The 17,990-nt window shown below is 44.2% G+C and overlaps 1 protein-coding gene across 1 annotated transcript in view; it reads left to right on the top strand.

Moving 5' to 3' along the window:
• Nucleotides 1-17,990, top strand: part of LOC119781495 (potassium voltage-gated channel subfamily B member 2-like) — a 32,262-nt gene that overhangs the window by 10,847 nt on the left and 3,425 nt on the right. Inside the window, exon 2 of the mRNA XM_038281985.1 lies at nt 3,830-4,561. Coding sequence (XP_038137913.1) covers nt 3,977-4,561 — 585 coding nt within the window. The 5' untranslated portion in view covers nt 3,830-3,976. The remainder of the gene's footprint in view (nt 1-3,829; nt 4,562-17,990) is intronic.

Genomic DNA, 17,990 nt, shown 5'->3' with positions numbered 1-17,990 from the left:
TGATGGAGTGATGTCATCATCTAACTTCCTCTCCAATGATGGAGTGATGTCATGGTCTAACTTCCTCCCCACTGAAGGAGTGATGTCATCACCTAACTTCCTCTCTGATGATGGAGTGATGTCATGGTCTAACTACCTCTCTGATGATGGAGTGATGTCATGGCCTAACTTCCTCTCTGATGATGGAGTGATGTCATGGTCTAACTTCCTCTCTGATGATGGAGTGATGTCATGGTCTAACTTCCTCTCTGATGATGGAGTGATGTCATGGCCTAACTTCCTCTCTGATGATGGAGTGATGTCATCATCTAACTTCCTCTCCAATGATGGAGTGATGTCATGGTCTAACTTCCTCCCCACTGAAGGAGTGATGTCATCACCTAACTTTGTCTCTGATGATGGAGTGATGTCATGGTCTAACTTCCTCTCTGATGATGGAGTGATGTCATGGTCTAACTTCCTCTCTGATGATGGAGTGATGTCATGGTCTAAGTTCCTCTCTGATGATGGAGTGATGTCATGGTCTAACTTCCTCTCTGATGATGGAGTGATGTCATGGTCTAACTTCCTCCCCACTGATGGAGTGATGTCATGGTCTAACTTCCTCTCTGATGATGGAGTGATGTCATGGCCTAACTTCCTCTCTGATGATGGAGTGATGTCATGGTCTAACTTCCTCTCTGATGATGGAGTGATGTCATGGCCTAACTTCCTCCCCACTGATGGAGTGATGTCATGGTCTAACTTCCTCTCTGATGATGGAGTGATGTCATGGCCTAACTTCCTCTCTGATGATGGAGTGATGTCATGGTCTAACTTCCTCTCTGATGATGGAGTGATGTCATGGCCTAACTTCCTCTCTGATGATGGAGTGATGTCATGGTCTAACTTCCTCTCTGATGGTGGAGTGATGTCATGGTCTAGCTTCCTCTCTGATGATGGAGTGATGTCATGGTCTAACTTCCTCTCTGATGATGGAGTGATGTCATGGTCTAACTTCCTCTCTGATGATGGAGTGATGTCATGGTCTAACTTCCTCTCTGATGATGGAGTGATGTCATGGTCTAACTTCCTCCCCACTGAAGGAGTGATGTCATGGTCTAACTTCCTCTCTGATGATGGAGTGATGTCATGGCCTAACTTCCTCTCTGATGATGGAGTGATGTCATGGTCTAACTTCCTCTCTGATGATGGATTGATGTCATGGTCTAACTTCCTCCCCACTGAAGGAGTGATGTCATGGTCTAACTTCCTCTCTGATGATGGAGTGATGTCATGGCCTAACTTCCTCTCTGATGATGGAGTGATGTCATGGTCTAACTTCCTCTCTGATGATGGAGTGATGTCATGGTCTAACTTCCTCTCTGATGATGGAGTGATGTCATGGTCTAACTTCCTCTCTGATGATGGAGTGATGTCATCATCTAACTTTCTCTCCAATGATGGAGTGATGTCATGGTCTGACTTCCTCCCCACTGAAGGAGTGATGTCATCACCTAACTTTGTCTCTGATGATGGAGTGATGTCATGGTCTAACTTCCTCTCTGATGATGGAGTGATGTCATGGTCTAACTTCCTCTCTGATGATGGAGTGATGTCATGGTCTAACTTCCTCTCTGATGATGGAGTGATGTCATCATCTAACTTCCTCTCCAATGATGGAGTGATGTCATGGTCTAACTTCCTCCCCACTGAAGGAGTGATGTCATCACCTAACTTCCTCTCTGATGATGGAGTGATGTCATGGTCTAACTTCCTCTCTGATGATGGAGTGATGTCATGGCCTAACTTCCTCTCTGATGATGGAGTGATGTCATGGTCTAACTTCCTCTCTGATGATGGAGTGATGTCATGGTCTAACTTCCTCTCTGATGATGGAGTGATGTCATGGCCTAACTTCCTCTCTGATGATGGAGTGATGTCATGGTCTAACTTCCTCTCTGATGATGGAGTGATGTCATGGTCTAACTTCCTCTCTGATGATGGAGTGATGTAATGGTCTAACTTCCTCCCCACTGAAGGAGTGATGTCATCAGCTAACTTTGTCTCTGATGATGGAGTGATGTCATGGTCTAACTTCCTCTCTGATGATGGAGTGATGTCATGTTCTAACTTCCTCTCTGATGATGGAGTGATGTCATGGTCTAACTTCCTCTCTGATGATGGAGTGATGTCATGTTCTAACTTCCTCTCTGATGATGGAGTGATGTCATGGTCTAACTTCCTCTCTGATGATGGAGTGATGTCATCATCTAACTTCCTCTCCAATGATGGAGTGATGTCATGGTCTAACTTCCTCCCCACTGAAGGAGTGATGTCATCACCTAACTTCCTCTCTGATGATGGAGTGATGTCATGGTCTAACTTCCTCTCTGATGATGGAGTGATGTCATGGTCTAACTTCCTCTCTGATGATGGAGTGATGTCATGGTCTAACTTCCTCTCTGATGATGGAGTGATGTCATGGCCTAACTTCCTCTCTGATGATGGAGTGATGTCATGGTCTAACTTCCTCTCTGATGATGGAGTGATGTCATGGTCTAACTTCCTCTCTGATGATGGAGTGATGTCATGGTCTAACTTCCTCTCTGATGATGGAGTGATGTCATCATCTAACTTCCTCTCCAATGATGGAGTGATGTCATGGTCTAACTTCCTCTCTGATGATGGAGTGATGTCATGGTCTAACTTCCTCTCTGATGATGGAGTGATGTCATGGCCTAACTTCCTCTCTGATGATGGAGTGATGTCATCATCTAACTTCCTCCCCACTGAAGGAGTGATGTCATCACCTAACTTTGTCTCTGATGATGGAGTGATGTCATGGTCTAACTTCCTCTCTGATGATGGAGTGATGTCATGGTCTAACTTCCTCTCTGATGATGGAGTGATGTCATGGTCTAACTTCCTCTCTGATGATGGAGTGATGTCATGGTCTAACTTCCTCTCTGATGATGGAGTGATGTCATGGTCTAACTTCCTCCCCACTGAAGGAGTGATGTCATCACCTAACTTCCTCTCTGATGATGGAGTGATGTCATGGTCTAACTTCCTCTCTGATGATGGAGTGATGTCATGGTCTAACTTCCTCTCTGATGATGGATTGATGTCATGGTCTAACTTCCTCCCCACTGAAGGAGTGATGTCATGGTCTAACTTCCTCTCTGATGATGGAGTGATGTCATGGCCTAACTTCCTCTCTGATGATGGAGTGATGTCATGGTCTAACTTCCTCTCTGATGATGGAGTGATGTCATGGTCTAACTTCCTCTCTGATGATGGAGTGATGTCATGGTCTAACTTCCTCTCTGATGATGGAGTGATGTCATGGTCTAACTTCCTCCCCACTGAAGGAGTGATGTCATCACCTAACTTCCTCTCTGATGATGGAGTGATGTCATGGTCTAACTTCCTCTCTGATGATGGGAGTGATGTCATGGTCTAACTTCCTCTCTGATGATGGAGTGATGTCATGGTCTAACTTCCTCTCTGATGATGGAGTGATGTCATGGTCTAACTTCCTCCCCACTGAAGGAGTGATGTCATCACCTAACTTCCTCTCTGATGATGGAGTGATGTCATGGTCTAACTTCCTCTCTGATGATGGAGTGATGTCATGGTCTAACTTCCTCTCTGATGATGGAGTGATGTCATCACCTAACTTTGTCTCTGATGATGGAGTGATGTCATGGTCTAACTTCCTCTCTGATGATGGAGTGATGTCATGGTCTAACTTCCTCTCTGATGATGGAGTGATGTCATGGTCTAACTTCCTCTCTGATGGTGCAGTGATGTCATCGTCTAACTTCTGTTTCTTCTCTTCCTGCAGACATGGATCTCCTCAGCAGTCCAACAGTCTGAGCCCAGCTCTGTGACCTCGGTCGGCCCGATCCAGCCAGTGGAAACGCTGAGACCTCCCAGCACCTGATCTAGTTGACCCAGCTCCCCAGGAGGAAGCGGCGCCCGTCGGCTCAGCATGACAGACAGAGTGAACTTTAGTGCCCCCAAAGCCAACCCCCGTCCTGCCATGGCGCCTCTGCTCCCACCTGAGCCGATCGACATCATTCGCACCAAAGCTCGCTCCCGCCGGGTCCGGCTCAATGTCGGTGGTCTGAGTCACGAAGTACAGTGGAGGACACTGGACCGCCTGCCTCGGACGCGTCTGGGTCGCCTGAGGGACTGTAACACCCATGAGTCTTTGCTAGAGATCTGTGATGACTACAGTCTGACTGATAACGAGTATTTCTTTGATCGGCATCCCATGGCCTTCTCCTCCATCCTCAATTTCTACAGAACAGGGAAGCTGCACATGATGGAGGAGATGTGCGCTTTGTCCTTTGGCCAGGAGCTCGACTACTGGGGGATCGATGAGATCTACCTGGAGTCCTGCTGCCAGGCTCGGTACCATCAGAAGAAGGAGCAGATGAACGAGGAGCTGAGGAGGGAGGCTGAGACGCTGAGAGACGAGGAAGGAGAAGTGGAGGAGCAGGGCTGCTGCCCGGACCAAAGGCAGAAGCTCTGGGATCTGCTGGAGAAGCCCAGCTCCTCCATTGCTGCCAAGGTAACGACCATCACACACACACTGCTGAGGAGCAAAACCTGGGCCGTTAGGTGTACTTGTCTTGGTCAGGGGTCAGAGGTCAGGAGTCAGGGGTCAGAGGTCAGGGGTTGCAATCCTTCAGTGTCGAGTAACTGATCTGGTTTATTAGTCCAAAAATACAAAAAGCATTTTAAAGACCGAGATAGAAAAATAAAAACGTGATTAATCATTCGAATTAGAAACCGTAGGTTTGGAGATGACAGGTGGAAGTAGCGTAGGATCCCATTTCCTGTGATAAAACAAAAAGCATTTAATGCATTTATTTTCTCAGAAAATTAATGATTAAACTTTACAGTTTAGCACTTTAACTGTTTTTAAGGAGGAAAAATGTAATTGAGGTGTTTTTTTTAAATGAAAATGGAGGGCGACCCGGATGAGTTTCTGGTTGATGAGCTGATGGTTAGGATCGTGCTTCAAGTACGGATCAGGTGGAGACGGGTTCGAACCAGATTAATAGAAGGTGAAAAGCCATGAGGGGCGGAGCCAATCTTTGTTTCTCTCGATGAGGAGGAAGCCTCGATGTTTCTGAAACAAGTGACTGATTGTTGTTGTCTATCATACATGGCGGATCCAACAACAAGGCTGCGTTTTAGCTCCGCCCCTCATGGCTGCTGTCCTTCATCTCTTTCCGAGGTGTAGAAATGTAGGTGAAGGTTTCCAGCAGCGGTAGCGCTTCTGACCTTTAGTGTCGGCAGCCTTTTGAACGCCGTAAACATGGAGCCACAGGCTCTCTGAGACGCATTCAGTGCAGATCAGCTCTTTTATCTGACCAGATGACCTTTAATGAGTTTAAAGACTCATTAGTCTCAGCAGTCTGTGGAAATGACAGCTCCGCCTGGTGAGATGATGCACTCAGTCCATTACGGATCAGAAGCACTGCCACTCATTCAGTCATCGTTCTCTGCACTTTCTGATGAATCTATAACCCTGAAAAATGATGGAATCACCACTTAGCCAGCCGCTGTTCATTCAGTTGGTTTTTCATTAGATTAAAACAACTGGAAACAAAACTAAAGTCCTTTCAAACAGCAACGCTCTGGCTTTCAGAAACAGCAAAAGAAATGGTGGCTGGTAGGTAAGGGTGTGCATTGGCACTGCCCTGACGATTCGATTCGGTTACGATTCTACGATGCATTGCAAGCATCAAAATCCCATTGACTTCGTAAAATCCGAAATGTGCCCGGATATCCGCTTTCCAAGCTTTTGGTGCGTTTTTAATTAGGCCTACCCGTCTATCGCGGTCATCTCCCTACGACTCAGCCATCTTGATTGTTGTTGATACGCCCCCAGAAGTAATTGAAACTTCAAAACTTGTCCATTTGAGGCCAGAAAATAAACAGTGACATAATCGATTATGGCACGTTGCTGCATCGTGTATGCCCCGCATTGCAATGCATCGCTGAATCGATTATTGTTGACACCCCTACTGGTAGGGGAGTGGCGGCCCTTGGGGGAGTGGCGGCCCTTGGGGGAGTGCAATCCAGAGGTTCTGAGACGAGTCCCACTCTCACTGCTATTCTGGGTCCCTGAGCAAGACCCTTAACCCCTTAAGAGAAGAAAACTTAAAGCAATATGTTTAAAAAACCCAAAATGAGGAAGAAATAGGAGGAAACTGGAGTCAGTGTCTGCGAGCGAACTGTTAGAAAGCGCCTAAAGGAAATGATTCCATCCAGGAAAGCTAAAGGAAAGCATCATTAATACCTAAACAGAAATAAAGTAGGTTAGAACGGGCTGAGGAGAAGCAATGGTGGACTGAGGATGACTGGATGAAAGTCATTCATCTCCAGTCTGCACTGGGCGAGGCGATGATGCTGGAACTAATGAGCCTTCTAAAGAGGACCGCCTGAGGAGGACCTGCTGATGTTCAGTCACTGATGCTCTGGGTTGCAGGTCAGCTAAAGATGGCCGCCATTACATCTTCAATCAATGAGCAACTTCACATTCAGGTTTTGGACACTTTTCTTATCCCATAAGTTGAAAAGATGCTTGAGAATGATTGAATCAGTTTGCATCTTGCCATAGACAAAACAAGTGAAGACGTTCCTTAAAAAGACACATCAGGTCAAAGTTACGGCGTGCTAATAGCTGGATCTCTAAGCCTAACCCGGAACGAGGATCCAACCTGCAGAGCTGATCTGGAAACAACAACAGAGTTCTGATGATTATTCCTGTTTGTCTTTCATTAAAACACATTTTATTTCCTGATTTTTTTAGTGCTTCTTAAAGCCAGACGATTGCTGTTTGAAATGATTTTGTTTCCTGTCTGTTCTGCTTTTTTCTACTAAATTAAACTGAATGAAAGCAGCATGATGAGATCTGAGGCGTCGCTTCAGTTTTAGTTGGAGCTTCCAGGGAAGCTGACCTTCATGGAACCAGAAGGTCGACTGAAGACCTGATCATCCTGTTTATTTTTCACATTTTACTGATTCCAACAGGAAATTCAGGCTATTTTCTCCATTATCCAGATGTTAACATCAGGATAATGAGGAGCAGTTTGATTCAATTCAATTCAATTCAGTTTATTTATATAGCGCCAAATTCACAACACATGTCATCTCAAGGCACTTTCCAGTTCAACCAGATCATACAGTCAAATTGATTCAAAGTTTTCTATCTAAGGAAAACCAGCTGATTGCATCGACTCATTGACTCTTCAGCAATCCCTCACACTAAGCATGCTTGTAGCGACAGTGGAGAGGAAAAACTCCCTTTTAACAGGAAGAAACCTCCAGCAGAACCAGGCTCAGTGTGAGCGGCCATCTGCTGAGGCCCACTGGGGTTCAAGGAGACAGAAGCAGAGATACAAAAAGCAGCTGTAAAAGGCGGCTCCGTCCAGGAAACACACAGCCAGGCAGACGAGCTCCGAGGCAGCTCCCATGCCAGAGGACGAAGAGAGCACATCCACTCAGTCACGGTCAGAGAAACAGGACCACACTGGAAAACAGGCAGATCTCCAACATCTATAAACAAGGGTGTTGATAGAAGCAGCACAGCTGATGTTTCTTTCCAGGATGACGTCACAGCCAAACAGGAACAGACGAGGCAAAGCTACTCTGAGGAAAAGCAGAGAGAGCAGAAGGTTAGAGATTGAACTAACAGATTCTGCAGAATAGGAGAACAGAGAGAGAATGAAGCAGAATGATGAAATGGGGGTCCCTATGTCCTCCAGCAGTCTAAGCCTATAGCAGCAGAACTATAGAGATAGCTCAGGATAACCTGAGCCACCCTAACTAGAAGCCTTATCAAAAAGGAAAGTTTTAAGCCTAGCCTTAAAAGTAGACAGGGTGTCTGCCTCACGGACTAAAACTGGTAGTTGGTTCCACAGGAGAGGAGCCTGAGAACTAAAAGATCTGCCTCCCATTCTACTTTTAGAAATTCTAGGAACCACTAGTAAACCTGCAGATTGAGAGCGAAGTGCTCTGTTAGGAACATAAGGAACAATCAGATCTCTGATATCAGATGGAGCTTGGCCATTTAAGGCTTTATATGTGAGAAGGAGGATTTTAAATTCTATTCTTGATTTAACAGGAAGCCAATGAAGAGTTATTGATCAGCTGTGTGTTTGGGTCTAGAGGACCTTTGTCAGTCGCATCACTTCCTGTCCTGCTCTCTGATCAGAGCTTCTGTGGAGCTGTGATGCTGGAGGAGTTCAGGTTTGTGGTTCCAGCTGCTTCGCTCTCCTGGGATCCAACAGATGCAGCCAAGCGTTCAGCAGGGCCGACACATCTGGGCAGCCCCTCCCCTCTCCAGCGCCAGCCTCCATGTCCTCCAGAACTGATCCAATTTAGAGAAGGGAGGCGGAGCTTAGGGAAAAGCTTGGACCATGAAAGTCCTGCTGAAAGGACAGCTCAGATGTCAGGAGGTCTGACTGAATCAGGACTATTTTAAAGGTAGCTTCAGGCTTTCAGGGCAGTAAGGGGGGGGGGGGGGAGGGGGAGCTTCATCTGAGCCCAGAGGCTCCAACAGTTCGGTACAAAGATAATTAAAAGGGCTTAAAGTCCACCTGACCCACCGGCCAGACCAGAGAGTCTGAGTCACTGTCAGACTCTATCTGCTACTTCTACAGCCTCATATTTCGGTCCCGTCCATCATAACGTGGCTGTGAAGGATGTCCTCTCTCACCTGAGCGGCTCCTCCTCCCTCCCTCCTCACCTGACTCACCAAAGGAAACCTTGAACTGATTCAGCAGAACTTAGAGAAGCTGAGCTGATACTGAAGGAGGTGAAGAAAATCATTTCTAGATCCCTCAGAGCTCCACCGTCTGTGCTTCAGATAAACCAGAAGCTGCAAAAACGAGTCTAAATGAGTCTTTTGTTCTGGAATGAGGAGGTAAGGGAGACATTTTGCAACTGAACAAGAAAATTTACATTTAAAATAAGAAAAAAAAACGATTGAATTTTCTTATTTCCAGTTCATATTATCTAATTATCTTATTTTAAGAGTAGAAATGCTAATTCCATTGGTAGATTATCCTATTTAGTGACTCAAATAAACTTATATTTCCAATGTATGCTGGAAAAGGGAACTGAAGGTCAGCAGATGATCCGTCTAAAAAAGATTTTAGGAGCCAAAATGCTCCAACCTCTGGCTGATGATCCCACCTACCTGCCCAGATGGACAACTAATAAACTTATTTTATTCATTTTATGCAATAAAAGTCTTGGATTAGAATAAATTTCTCTGTAAATATCAGCGGCCCATCAGTCTCCATCAAACCACCACCCAGATGGAGAACATTTGATCCTCCTGACAGCAGAGAACGTCCTCAACATATTCCTGACGCTTTTGGAGAAACCGACTAATTCCTTCCTGTGGGAATAAAGATGGCCGCCCTGCTGGTTCAAAGTAAAGAGCAGTGGCCCCCATTGATCCCTCCTCTGTTCCTCATCATGCAGCAAATCTGTTAAATAAATTTACCAAGATGAAAAGAAATAGATCCAATATGAAGAATTGATTGGAATGAAGTGTTTCAGGGTATTTGCCATTTTTAGGAGCAGATGGGATGATGACTCTATCACAGCTGGTTGGAGGATGGAGAGAGGAGTAACCAGGAGGCTTCTGAGGGACGTGACCGTCAGTTAAATGAAGCCAGAGCAGGTTTAGAGCTCCTCTACCAAACACTTAACTAGAGCTGAGGAACAGTTAGAAGAAACAGCTTCCATGATGTTATCATCCATAAGGAGAACATCTCAGATCCTGCAGGACTGAAAACCAGATTCCAAAAGGAGTTCAACTTTAACTCAGAGCTTTAGTAAGTCTAATCCGGTTCTCAGTTCACTGGAACACGACTTGTTTCCTCACCAAGTCTGTTCCTGACTAGAACACAGGAAAGTCTGGACTCTGTTCCTGTAACCTCCATCGTCAGACCTAAAATCTTTCTGTGGGGATAAACCAGTTAGCTCAACTAACAGAACCGAGTAAAACATGATTTTTATAGTATTAATATCAAAGGAAAATGCTTTATCACTATCCATCAAAGTTCTTTCAGTTCAGTTTATTTTTTCAGCTATAAATTCCAACACATCGTCTCCATTCGCTTCATAAAAAAACATCTTAAATCAGATAAAATCAATAAAAATCTGTTTAAATTCAACTTAAAAATCTTTATTAATCCTAAAGGGAATTTATTGTTGACTCCTCAGCCTTTATTCACCAACATATAGGTGTTGATGCTGTGGGCAGTAAAGATCTACTGTAGAGGTCTGTGTTGCAGCAGATCTGCAGAGAAGCCTGACTGAAGACCCTCTGTTGGTCTAACTGTCTGATGAAGAGGATGCTCACTGCTGTCCATCATCTTCCTCATCTTCAGAGGTTCTAGAGGAGTTCCTAGAACAGAGCGGCCTTCTTTATCAGCTGCTTGAGCTCTGATGATGATGATGATGATGATGATGATGATGATGATGGAGGAAGGCTCTCCACAGCAGACAGTTGTTTTTAATGCAGGTTGTTTCTTATAAAGTGGTTTATTATCTGAATAAATAAAAATAGATTCTAATCTGATTTCCTTAGAGGATGTCTAACTTCATAGATCTAGGAATCCCCGACATTTGCATAAAAAAAGTCCAGCTTTTAGTTTTCTGTGGTGCAGCAGCTAACAGACTGTTGGAACATTGGCAGCGTAGCAGAGAGAGAGATGTGATTAAAATCTCCAGTTATTCCCACTAATGTATTTGGCTGTTGTGTCTGTAGCTTAGCAACAACAGAAATGATGACATCACATGCAGTGTTGGCAACAGCAGAAGGTGGAGTATAAACGGTTACTAGCAGAACACTGCTGACCTCTCTGGGTAAATAATATGGCTGAAAACCAGCGGCCATCAGTTGAACATCTGGGCTGCAGGGATGGATCTTCACAGTAACATCTGGATGACATCATCTGTTGATCACTACTGCAAACCACCTCCTTTGAGTTTCCAGTCTTCTTTAAATCTCTATCTATCTAAATCTGTTGAGTCAGGAACGTGATCCTATATATATATATACATATATATATATATATATATATATATATATATATATATATATATATATATATATATATATATATATATATATATATATATGTGTCAAATGGAGAAGGGTTTCTGCAGCCCAACTCTTGGGCCTTGGTTCCTTCTCCATTCCTTAATACCTGTGCCAGCGTCCATCTCCTAAAGCAGCTTGTGTGTTCCAGGTAATTCTTAGAACCTGTCCTGGGTGCCAAGGTCATAGCATTTGGCAGCCATTAAGCCATTAAGATGCTGCAAGGTGGCCAAACCTGCAGGCGCCTCCCCTGCTCTCTGCTGGTTTCTGCTTCGTCTCTTTATTTCTGTCATTCTTCTCATCTTCTTGCTTTGTTTGCCGTCTCTACAGGATGTTTAATCTAGTAGAGACATTTCTAGTGAATACTGTACTCCAGAATGTTGGAGTGGAAAGCACATGGTTTCTTTCTTATTGGGCCACGTTGGCTGAGACGTTCATATGACTTTAAGTTAGAAGATTCTGAGATGGTTTCCTTTCCATTTCTCTCAGAAACACTGTTAATAATACCGATCATTTTCCAGTGTCCCTGAGTTGATTTCTGCCCTTAAACGAAGTCACTGAGGGAAGGAGGAGTCGGTTCTGCATGATGCTGAACAAACCCAGCTGTCGGCTCTGCTCTGCAGGCCCTACAGCAGCTGAAGTCCTTTTCCCTCCTCCTGCAGGGAGCTGCCGTCTCCTCCGTGCAGTTTTCCGGCTGATGTCACACATGCTCTGTGTTCAGATGTGTGACGGTCTGCTTATGCTGCAGCCATCCCGCCTTTTAGGAAATCTCCCATCCCCTTAATTTTAACAGACACTGATGCACAGATCAGGTTAAACCAAAGAGGACTGGTTCTCCTTGACAGAAACGTCTGAATAGTGTCTGTAAAGCGTCCTGAGATGACCGGCTCTGATCGGCGCTATAGGAATGATGGGAATCGGTTTGATATTTGAGCTTTGGGTGATAGAGGACGGCATCCATCCTGCTTCCTCCGATACCCCTCAGGTCTCACAGTGGTCATCTACAGCTTGATTCTTTCTGTCCTGAGCGAAAACCACTTCTGACCTCTCTCTATCCTTTCTATAGATAGCAGCTCAATCCTATTACAATTATCCTGAAGTGTCCTTTCAGAGGCTGCGAGAAAAGCCTCGGTGTCACCGGGCTCAGACATTATAAAAGCTCTGGATAAAATATTGTGAAACAGAACAAGCCCGACGGCCATCTTTGGCTGGAAGAAGGTTTTTACTTTGCCAGAAAGGAACAGAGTTTAAAGCAAACGTCCAGTTAGAGACGTTCACAGGAAGCCTGACAGAAGGAAAAACATGAATAAATCCTCTGATCTCCACAGTTTGATGCTAAACAGCTAAATGTGGTGAAGAAGCAGCTAGGCTCCTCCCTCTGCAAACTTTTCACCAAACATTGGGGAGAGATTTTGAAATAGTTTGGACAGGAAACCCTGTGAGGTGCAGCTATAGGTTGGAGGTTTGCAGAGGATTCAAATGAAAATAAGCAGCAAAACGTGGAATTTTTTAGAGAACAGTAAATGATGCTGAACAACACGTGATCTGTGGTTATGTGGAACATTTTCCTCACAATCTATATTATTTTCTATATTCTGGTGATTTTTAGAGAATTGAAGTAAAGCAGAACGGGCCTTACTAAAATAATTGCATCTTTAATTTACTTAAAACTAAGAATTTCACAACTTTGTTCATTAATTATTCTCTGCAGTTCTAGTAAAATAAGCAATGGGGGAATGAATAAGTTATTACTGGCACTGAAACAGGAACCAGATTGAATCCGATGCAAACTAGAACATGTATGAATATTTGGTAACAGACTAATGATTAAAAGCTTCATTCATTATGTTATTAGTTAATAAAACAGCTGAACAGTTCAGACCTTCTAGGAGGCTGTAGATCTTATAAGTGACAGGAGACACTTCTCTGGATGTTTCATTTGGAAAATGTGATGGAAATAAAGTTAACATATTCAACAGACCAAAATAAGGATGCATTAATAAGAAAATAAATAATAAAATGAGAACATCCCTGTGGTTCCTCCTCTATGGGTGACTGAGCTGTTCTGCTCATCCTCTCTGGTTGGTCTGACTACATCAAAATTAAATAAAATCATTCTTCTTCTTTTTCTGGAGCTTCTATGGGTTTGAGAGTCAAACCTGAAAGTTTAAGAATTAAAATATTTATGTTGGTTTAATTATTCCTAAATTCCAACGAGAGATTATTAAACTAGACTGAGCAATAATTATTTAACCTGTGAGCAAAACATGGACTAAAACTGGGCCTAAAAACAGCAGCAGGTAGAGAAACCAAACCTTTGGATGTCCACCATGGTGTTTTTATACATGACGGAGTTTAGTTTTAATGTCCGTCATGTTTTAGTGTGAGAAATTTTGAATATGGAGTGAGAGTGTGACACTGAGATGGGTGAGTCTCACTCCCAGTGGGTGAGAGCTGACCTGAGGCCTGTTTGTTCCTGTAGACCTGAAATATTCTAGAAAAGGTGCTTTAAATCAGAAGCGGTGGATCCAGCGTAAGACGCCCTCAGGCCACAAACACCCTGAGCTTCTGCCATAGCCAGCTAGCAGTTAGCTTAGCTTTTCATTTGCTTTTAGGCTGAAACTGATACAACTTTTAACGTCTGAGAATTTAAACGAGGCGTTTCGTATCCTTAAAACAGTTAATGTTTTTATTAACATCCGACGCTTTGATCCTTTGAGTGCAGGAGACTAGATGATGATGCGTTGGTGTCGCTTTCTGAGCAAGAAGCTCTTTTATCACGCTTCCCCTCAGCTGCAGGAATTAGCACTCTGCTAGCGTTAGCCGTGTTCATGCCTTCCTCATCAATCTCTCTCTCTCTGCATCACGGCACTAAAAACAGCCGTAGCTTTATAGCACAGCCCTGCAGCTAACATGATGCTATCCTATTAGCACATCCAGACGCACCATTCAGCTGCAGAAAGACACAGCCTGGCAGCCATCATCCCTGAACACAGTGGAAGAGATGGCAGCCATTAAGGAGCGGCGGCCATTAAGGGAGCGGCGCCCATTAAGGGGGTAGCGGCCATTAAGGGAGCGGCGGTCTAGTGGTTAGCGCTTGGAATCCAGAGGTTCTGAGTTTGAGCCCCACTCCCACAGACACCCATTCTTACTAAGCATGACCCTTAACCCCACCCTGCTCCCCGGGCGCCACACAATGGCAGCCCACTGCTCCCCAAGGGGAGGGGTTAAATGCAGGGAGGGAGTTTGGTTGCTCCGTAATGGTGACGGTGGGATGAGAATAAGACGCTGGATAGGATAAAAATAAGAAGAAAGAAACGGTGAACGCTTTGATCCAAAACAGACGGATCTCCAACCACGGGCCAGGATCAATGCTAATGCTAACGCTGGCTAATTGTTTCTCGTTGCGGTGCTAATGGCGCCCATTAAACCGAGGGCCGGTCCTAAAAGGATGTTTCTCTCTGCTGTTTGGGGAAAATGGAAGCAGCTCAAATAACACTGGATTTATGTCATCAGAAATAATCTGAGGTCATCTTTCATTGACCTCTGCTCACATCATCGTCTGGCTGAGGATCATTATCTGACGAACCGCCTCAGACCTTTAACAGTCTGCTCCACTGCTGTGGACCATGAGGGTCTCTGCGGACGGCAGATGTTTACAGATGTGAAGCAACAGCAGGTCCTGTTTGGTCCCAGATCTGATTAAAGAAAGCCACCACTTTTCCAACATGGCCGCCATTAGGATGACGGCGAGGGCGGATTTAGATCCAAACCAGCTAAACGTCCGGCTGCTTTCGTTGCATCATTCCAGCAGGAAGCAGAACCAGACGTTTCTAAAAGTTTAGAGTTCAGCTTTTCCCAAAGCTCATCATGATGAATGAAGGATTCACTGAGTTCACTAACATCTGAGCTCTGACCTGATCGACCACAATCATCGTCATCCATCCATCACTCTGGAGGGTCTCAGGGCCCCCTGCCCCCCCCAGCAGCCTGCAGAGAGCAGCTTTAAGCAGGTCTGAGGAGGAACAGGATCAGGCTGGAAAACCTCGGCTCTTTATTCAGGGCCGTCCAAACTTTTTACTTTATGGGCCAAATTTGGGATGTTAAAATGCTTTTGGGAGCCAAAGAATGAATTATTTATTTCTAGCTGTTGAACAATCTTGGGTTGATTATCTAGAGTCTTATTCTGTCTTTATTTCTATGAACGATAAAATAAATGTTTTCCACCCTGAACGGTCCAGATGCTCTGTAAAAACATCTGTTTGAAGTCAGGTCTGCAGCAGGAAGTTCACCACAGCGTGACAATCCACACTCGTTTCTTCTCTCGTTTGTCTCCTGAACGCAGCTTCAGTCTAATGGAAATCTAGACTTTGCATTTCTATCACTGGGTTACCTTCATTAGGAGGACAGTAGAAGTGGAGCCGCGTTCAGACTGATCTATATATATATATATTAGGGTGACCATATTTTCATTTGGGAAAACCAGGACACCTTGGAGCGGGGGGTGGGGGTGGGTGGGTTGATTGAAAGAACAAAAGTCTCATCATCGGGATTTGCTCCGTGATCAGAGGAAATGTTACTTGGCGCCGAACAGTGGTGAAAATTGGAAGTTCAGTTTAATATAATCCAGTCTGTGAATAGTTCCGTCTGAAATGAATGAAAATAGTTGTTTTAATGGTTATAGAGTCAGATATGTGGCGGTAATGTTTGGTTTATCTAAAGGTTTTTATCTGTTATTGTGTAAATGGGTTTGGCTGGAATTTAAGGACAGATTCTAATAGATCTGCAGGGGGGAGACTATAAATCTGATAGGAGTTTAATTTTTTTATTGCTGTTTTGCACAATATGCTTAACTAAGTATTTTTTGTTGTTGAATATTAGAGATTTTGCAGATATCTTTTGTAGATACATTGTTTAGATTTACTTATGTATTTCTAACCCTTTTATAGAATAGAATAGAAAATCCCTTTATTGTCCCACAATGGGCAGATTTACAGCAGCAGAAAGATTATTGAAAATGGTCAAACAGATGAGGACCTTAGAAAAATGTATAAGAATAACATAATAGGGAAGAGTTAAAATATAAACAATAAAATCCTGTAAAGTGTTTTAACAATATAAAACTGGGGAATAAATAACCAATATGCAGCTATGAACATTTTTACAGGAATGGATATTTGAAAATAGCAGCAACATCAGAGATGTGCAGAATGACAGCAGCAGGTTATTTAACTGACTAAGGTTTCTATCATTACATTTGATTTTATTTGTTCCTGCTCCCGCTGGTTGGAACCTTTATTCCACTCTGGATTCTTGAGTGTAGTCTTTGTTCACTTTAACTTTAAAAAAATAAATAAATAAACAAACAGTTTTGAAAACTTCGGTATTCATTCTTTTCCTGCTTTGTGTGTCAACTTTCACGGTTGCTAAGCAACAGAGCATACGGCGGTAAAACCCGCTGAAGGGAGGACCTGTTCGAATTTACAGCCAAAACTCTTCCGGTCTCCTTATTTTCAAGGACTTCGAAGGATCCAGTCTAGGTAGACCGCGTCCTTGGAGGATCCAGTCTAGGTAGACCGCGTCCTTGGAGGATCCAGTCTAGGTAGACCGCGTCCTTGGAGGATGCAGCCCAGGTTTTCGAACAGAGCCTCTGATTAAGAGCAGGGCTGCCCGCACTGACGCGGCTCAGGGATTACGTCACACGCAGCGTCCTGCGCAAGTGAAATCAGGACATTTCCTCACTTTCTAAAAAAAACCCGGGACAGGACGTGAAATACGGACGTTTGGTCACCCTAATATATATATTAGGGGTGGAACGATTCACAAAATCCACGGTTCGGTTCGATTCACGGTTTCTGGTCACGGTTTTCGGTTCGATTCAATACATGTTGATTGTTACACCGAAATTCCATAAAAAATTATGAAATTAATGAAAAAATCCCCCAAAAAATAATGGATTGTAATTATTTTAAATGATCCGCAGAAACCCTGGATCATTTCCGTATGTTTTGCTGCTTTGAATTTAATCATCTGGCGCATGCCCTCTACCATCTCCAAGGAACTCAGAGGGGAGCAGACAGAGCCACAGTGGAGGCTGCAGGCTTTGCTTTGAGCAGCCGGTCTGGAGCGCAGCGGGGCGGAGCGCTGATGGAGTATGAGGGATTTCGGGGTTAGCCTGACATGTTGGTCGTGTTGCTGTTAGCATAAACAAAACGTGTTGCACAATGCTTGCACACTGTTGCACTTTTATCCGCAGCTTTCTTCCCGCCGTCATCGTAGGTCACTCTAAATGCAAAGTGGTCCCATACAGCAGACCTATAAAGTGCTGCTGGCGCGTCTTCCAACTCCTGTTCTTTCCCACTCGCCATACCCACACAATTCTCCACAACAACTGATTTTTTTTCCCTGCTACACCCGGCTACGCTGCTTCGCTGCTTCTTCTTCTTGTTTACTACTGGTGGTTGGCTTTGGTCGCAGTACCGCCACCTTCTGCTCTGGAGTGTAAACGCTTCGCCTATGAGAAAAAGGAGCAGCGCATGAACCGAACGAAACACACGCCAACCGAACCGAGACAGTCGAACCGAACCGAGACAGTCGAACCGAACGGTTCTGACGGTTTTCATAAATCGTCCCATCCCTAATATCTAGTAACCAGCACTGTACTGCACTTCATGTTTTTAATACATTATTTATAATTTGTTCACTGCACCTTAGGACTGTTCACTGTACTTTTATAATGGAAATACGTGTGGATGTTATGTGATTTTTTTTACTTTTTCTTTATCTTATTGTGTTGTGACTGTCACTATGTGTAAAGCTGCTGCTACACTGCAATTTCCCAGCTTGGGATAAATAAAGTAAATCTATT

Source organism: Cyprinodon tularosa, unplaced genomic scaffold (genome assembly GCF_016077235.1).
Source record: "Cyprinodon tularosa strain WSP-4 unplaced genomic scaffold, ASM1607723v1 ctg1038, whole genome shotgun sequence".
Classification (NCBI taxonomy): domain Eukaryota; kingdom Metazoa; phylum Chordata; class Actinopteri; order Cyprinodontiformes; family Cyprinodontidae; genus Cyprinodon; species Cyprinodon tularosa.
This window is presented reverse-complemented; position numbering and strand designations above follow the sequence as displayed.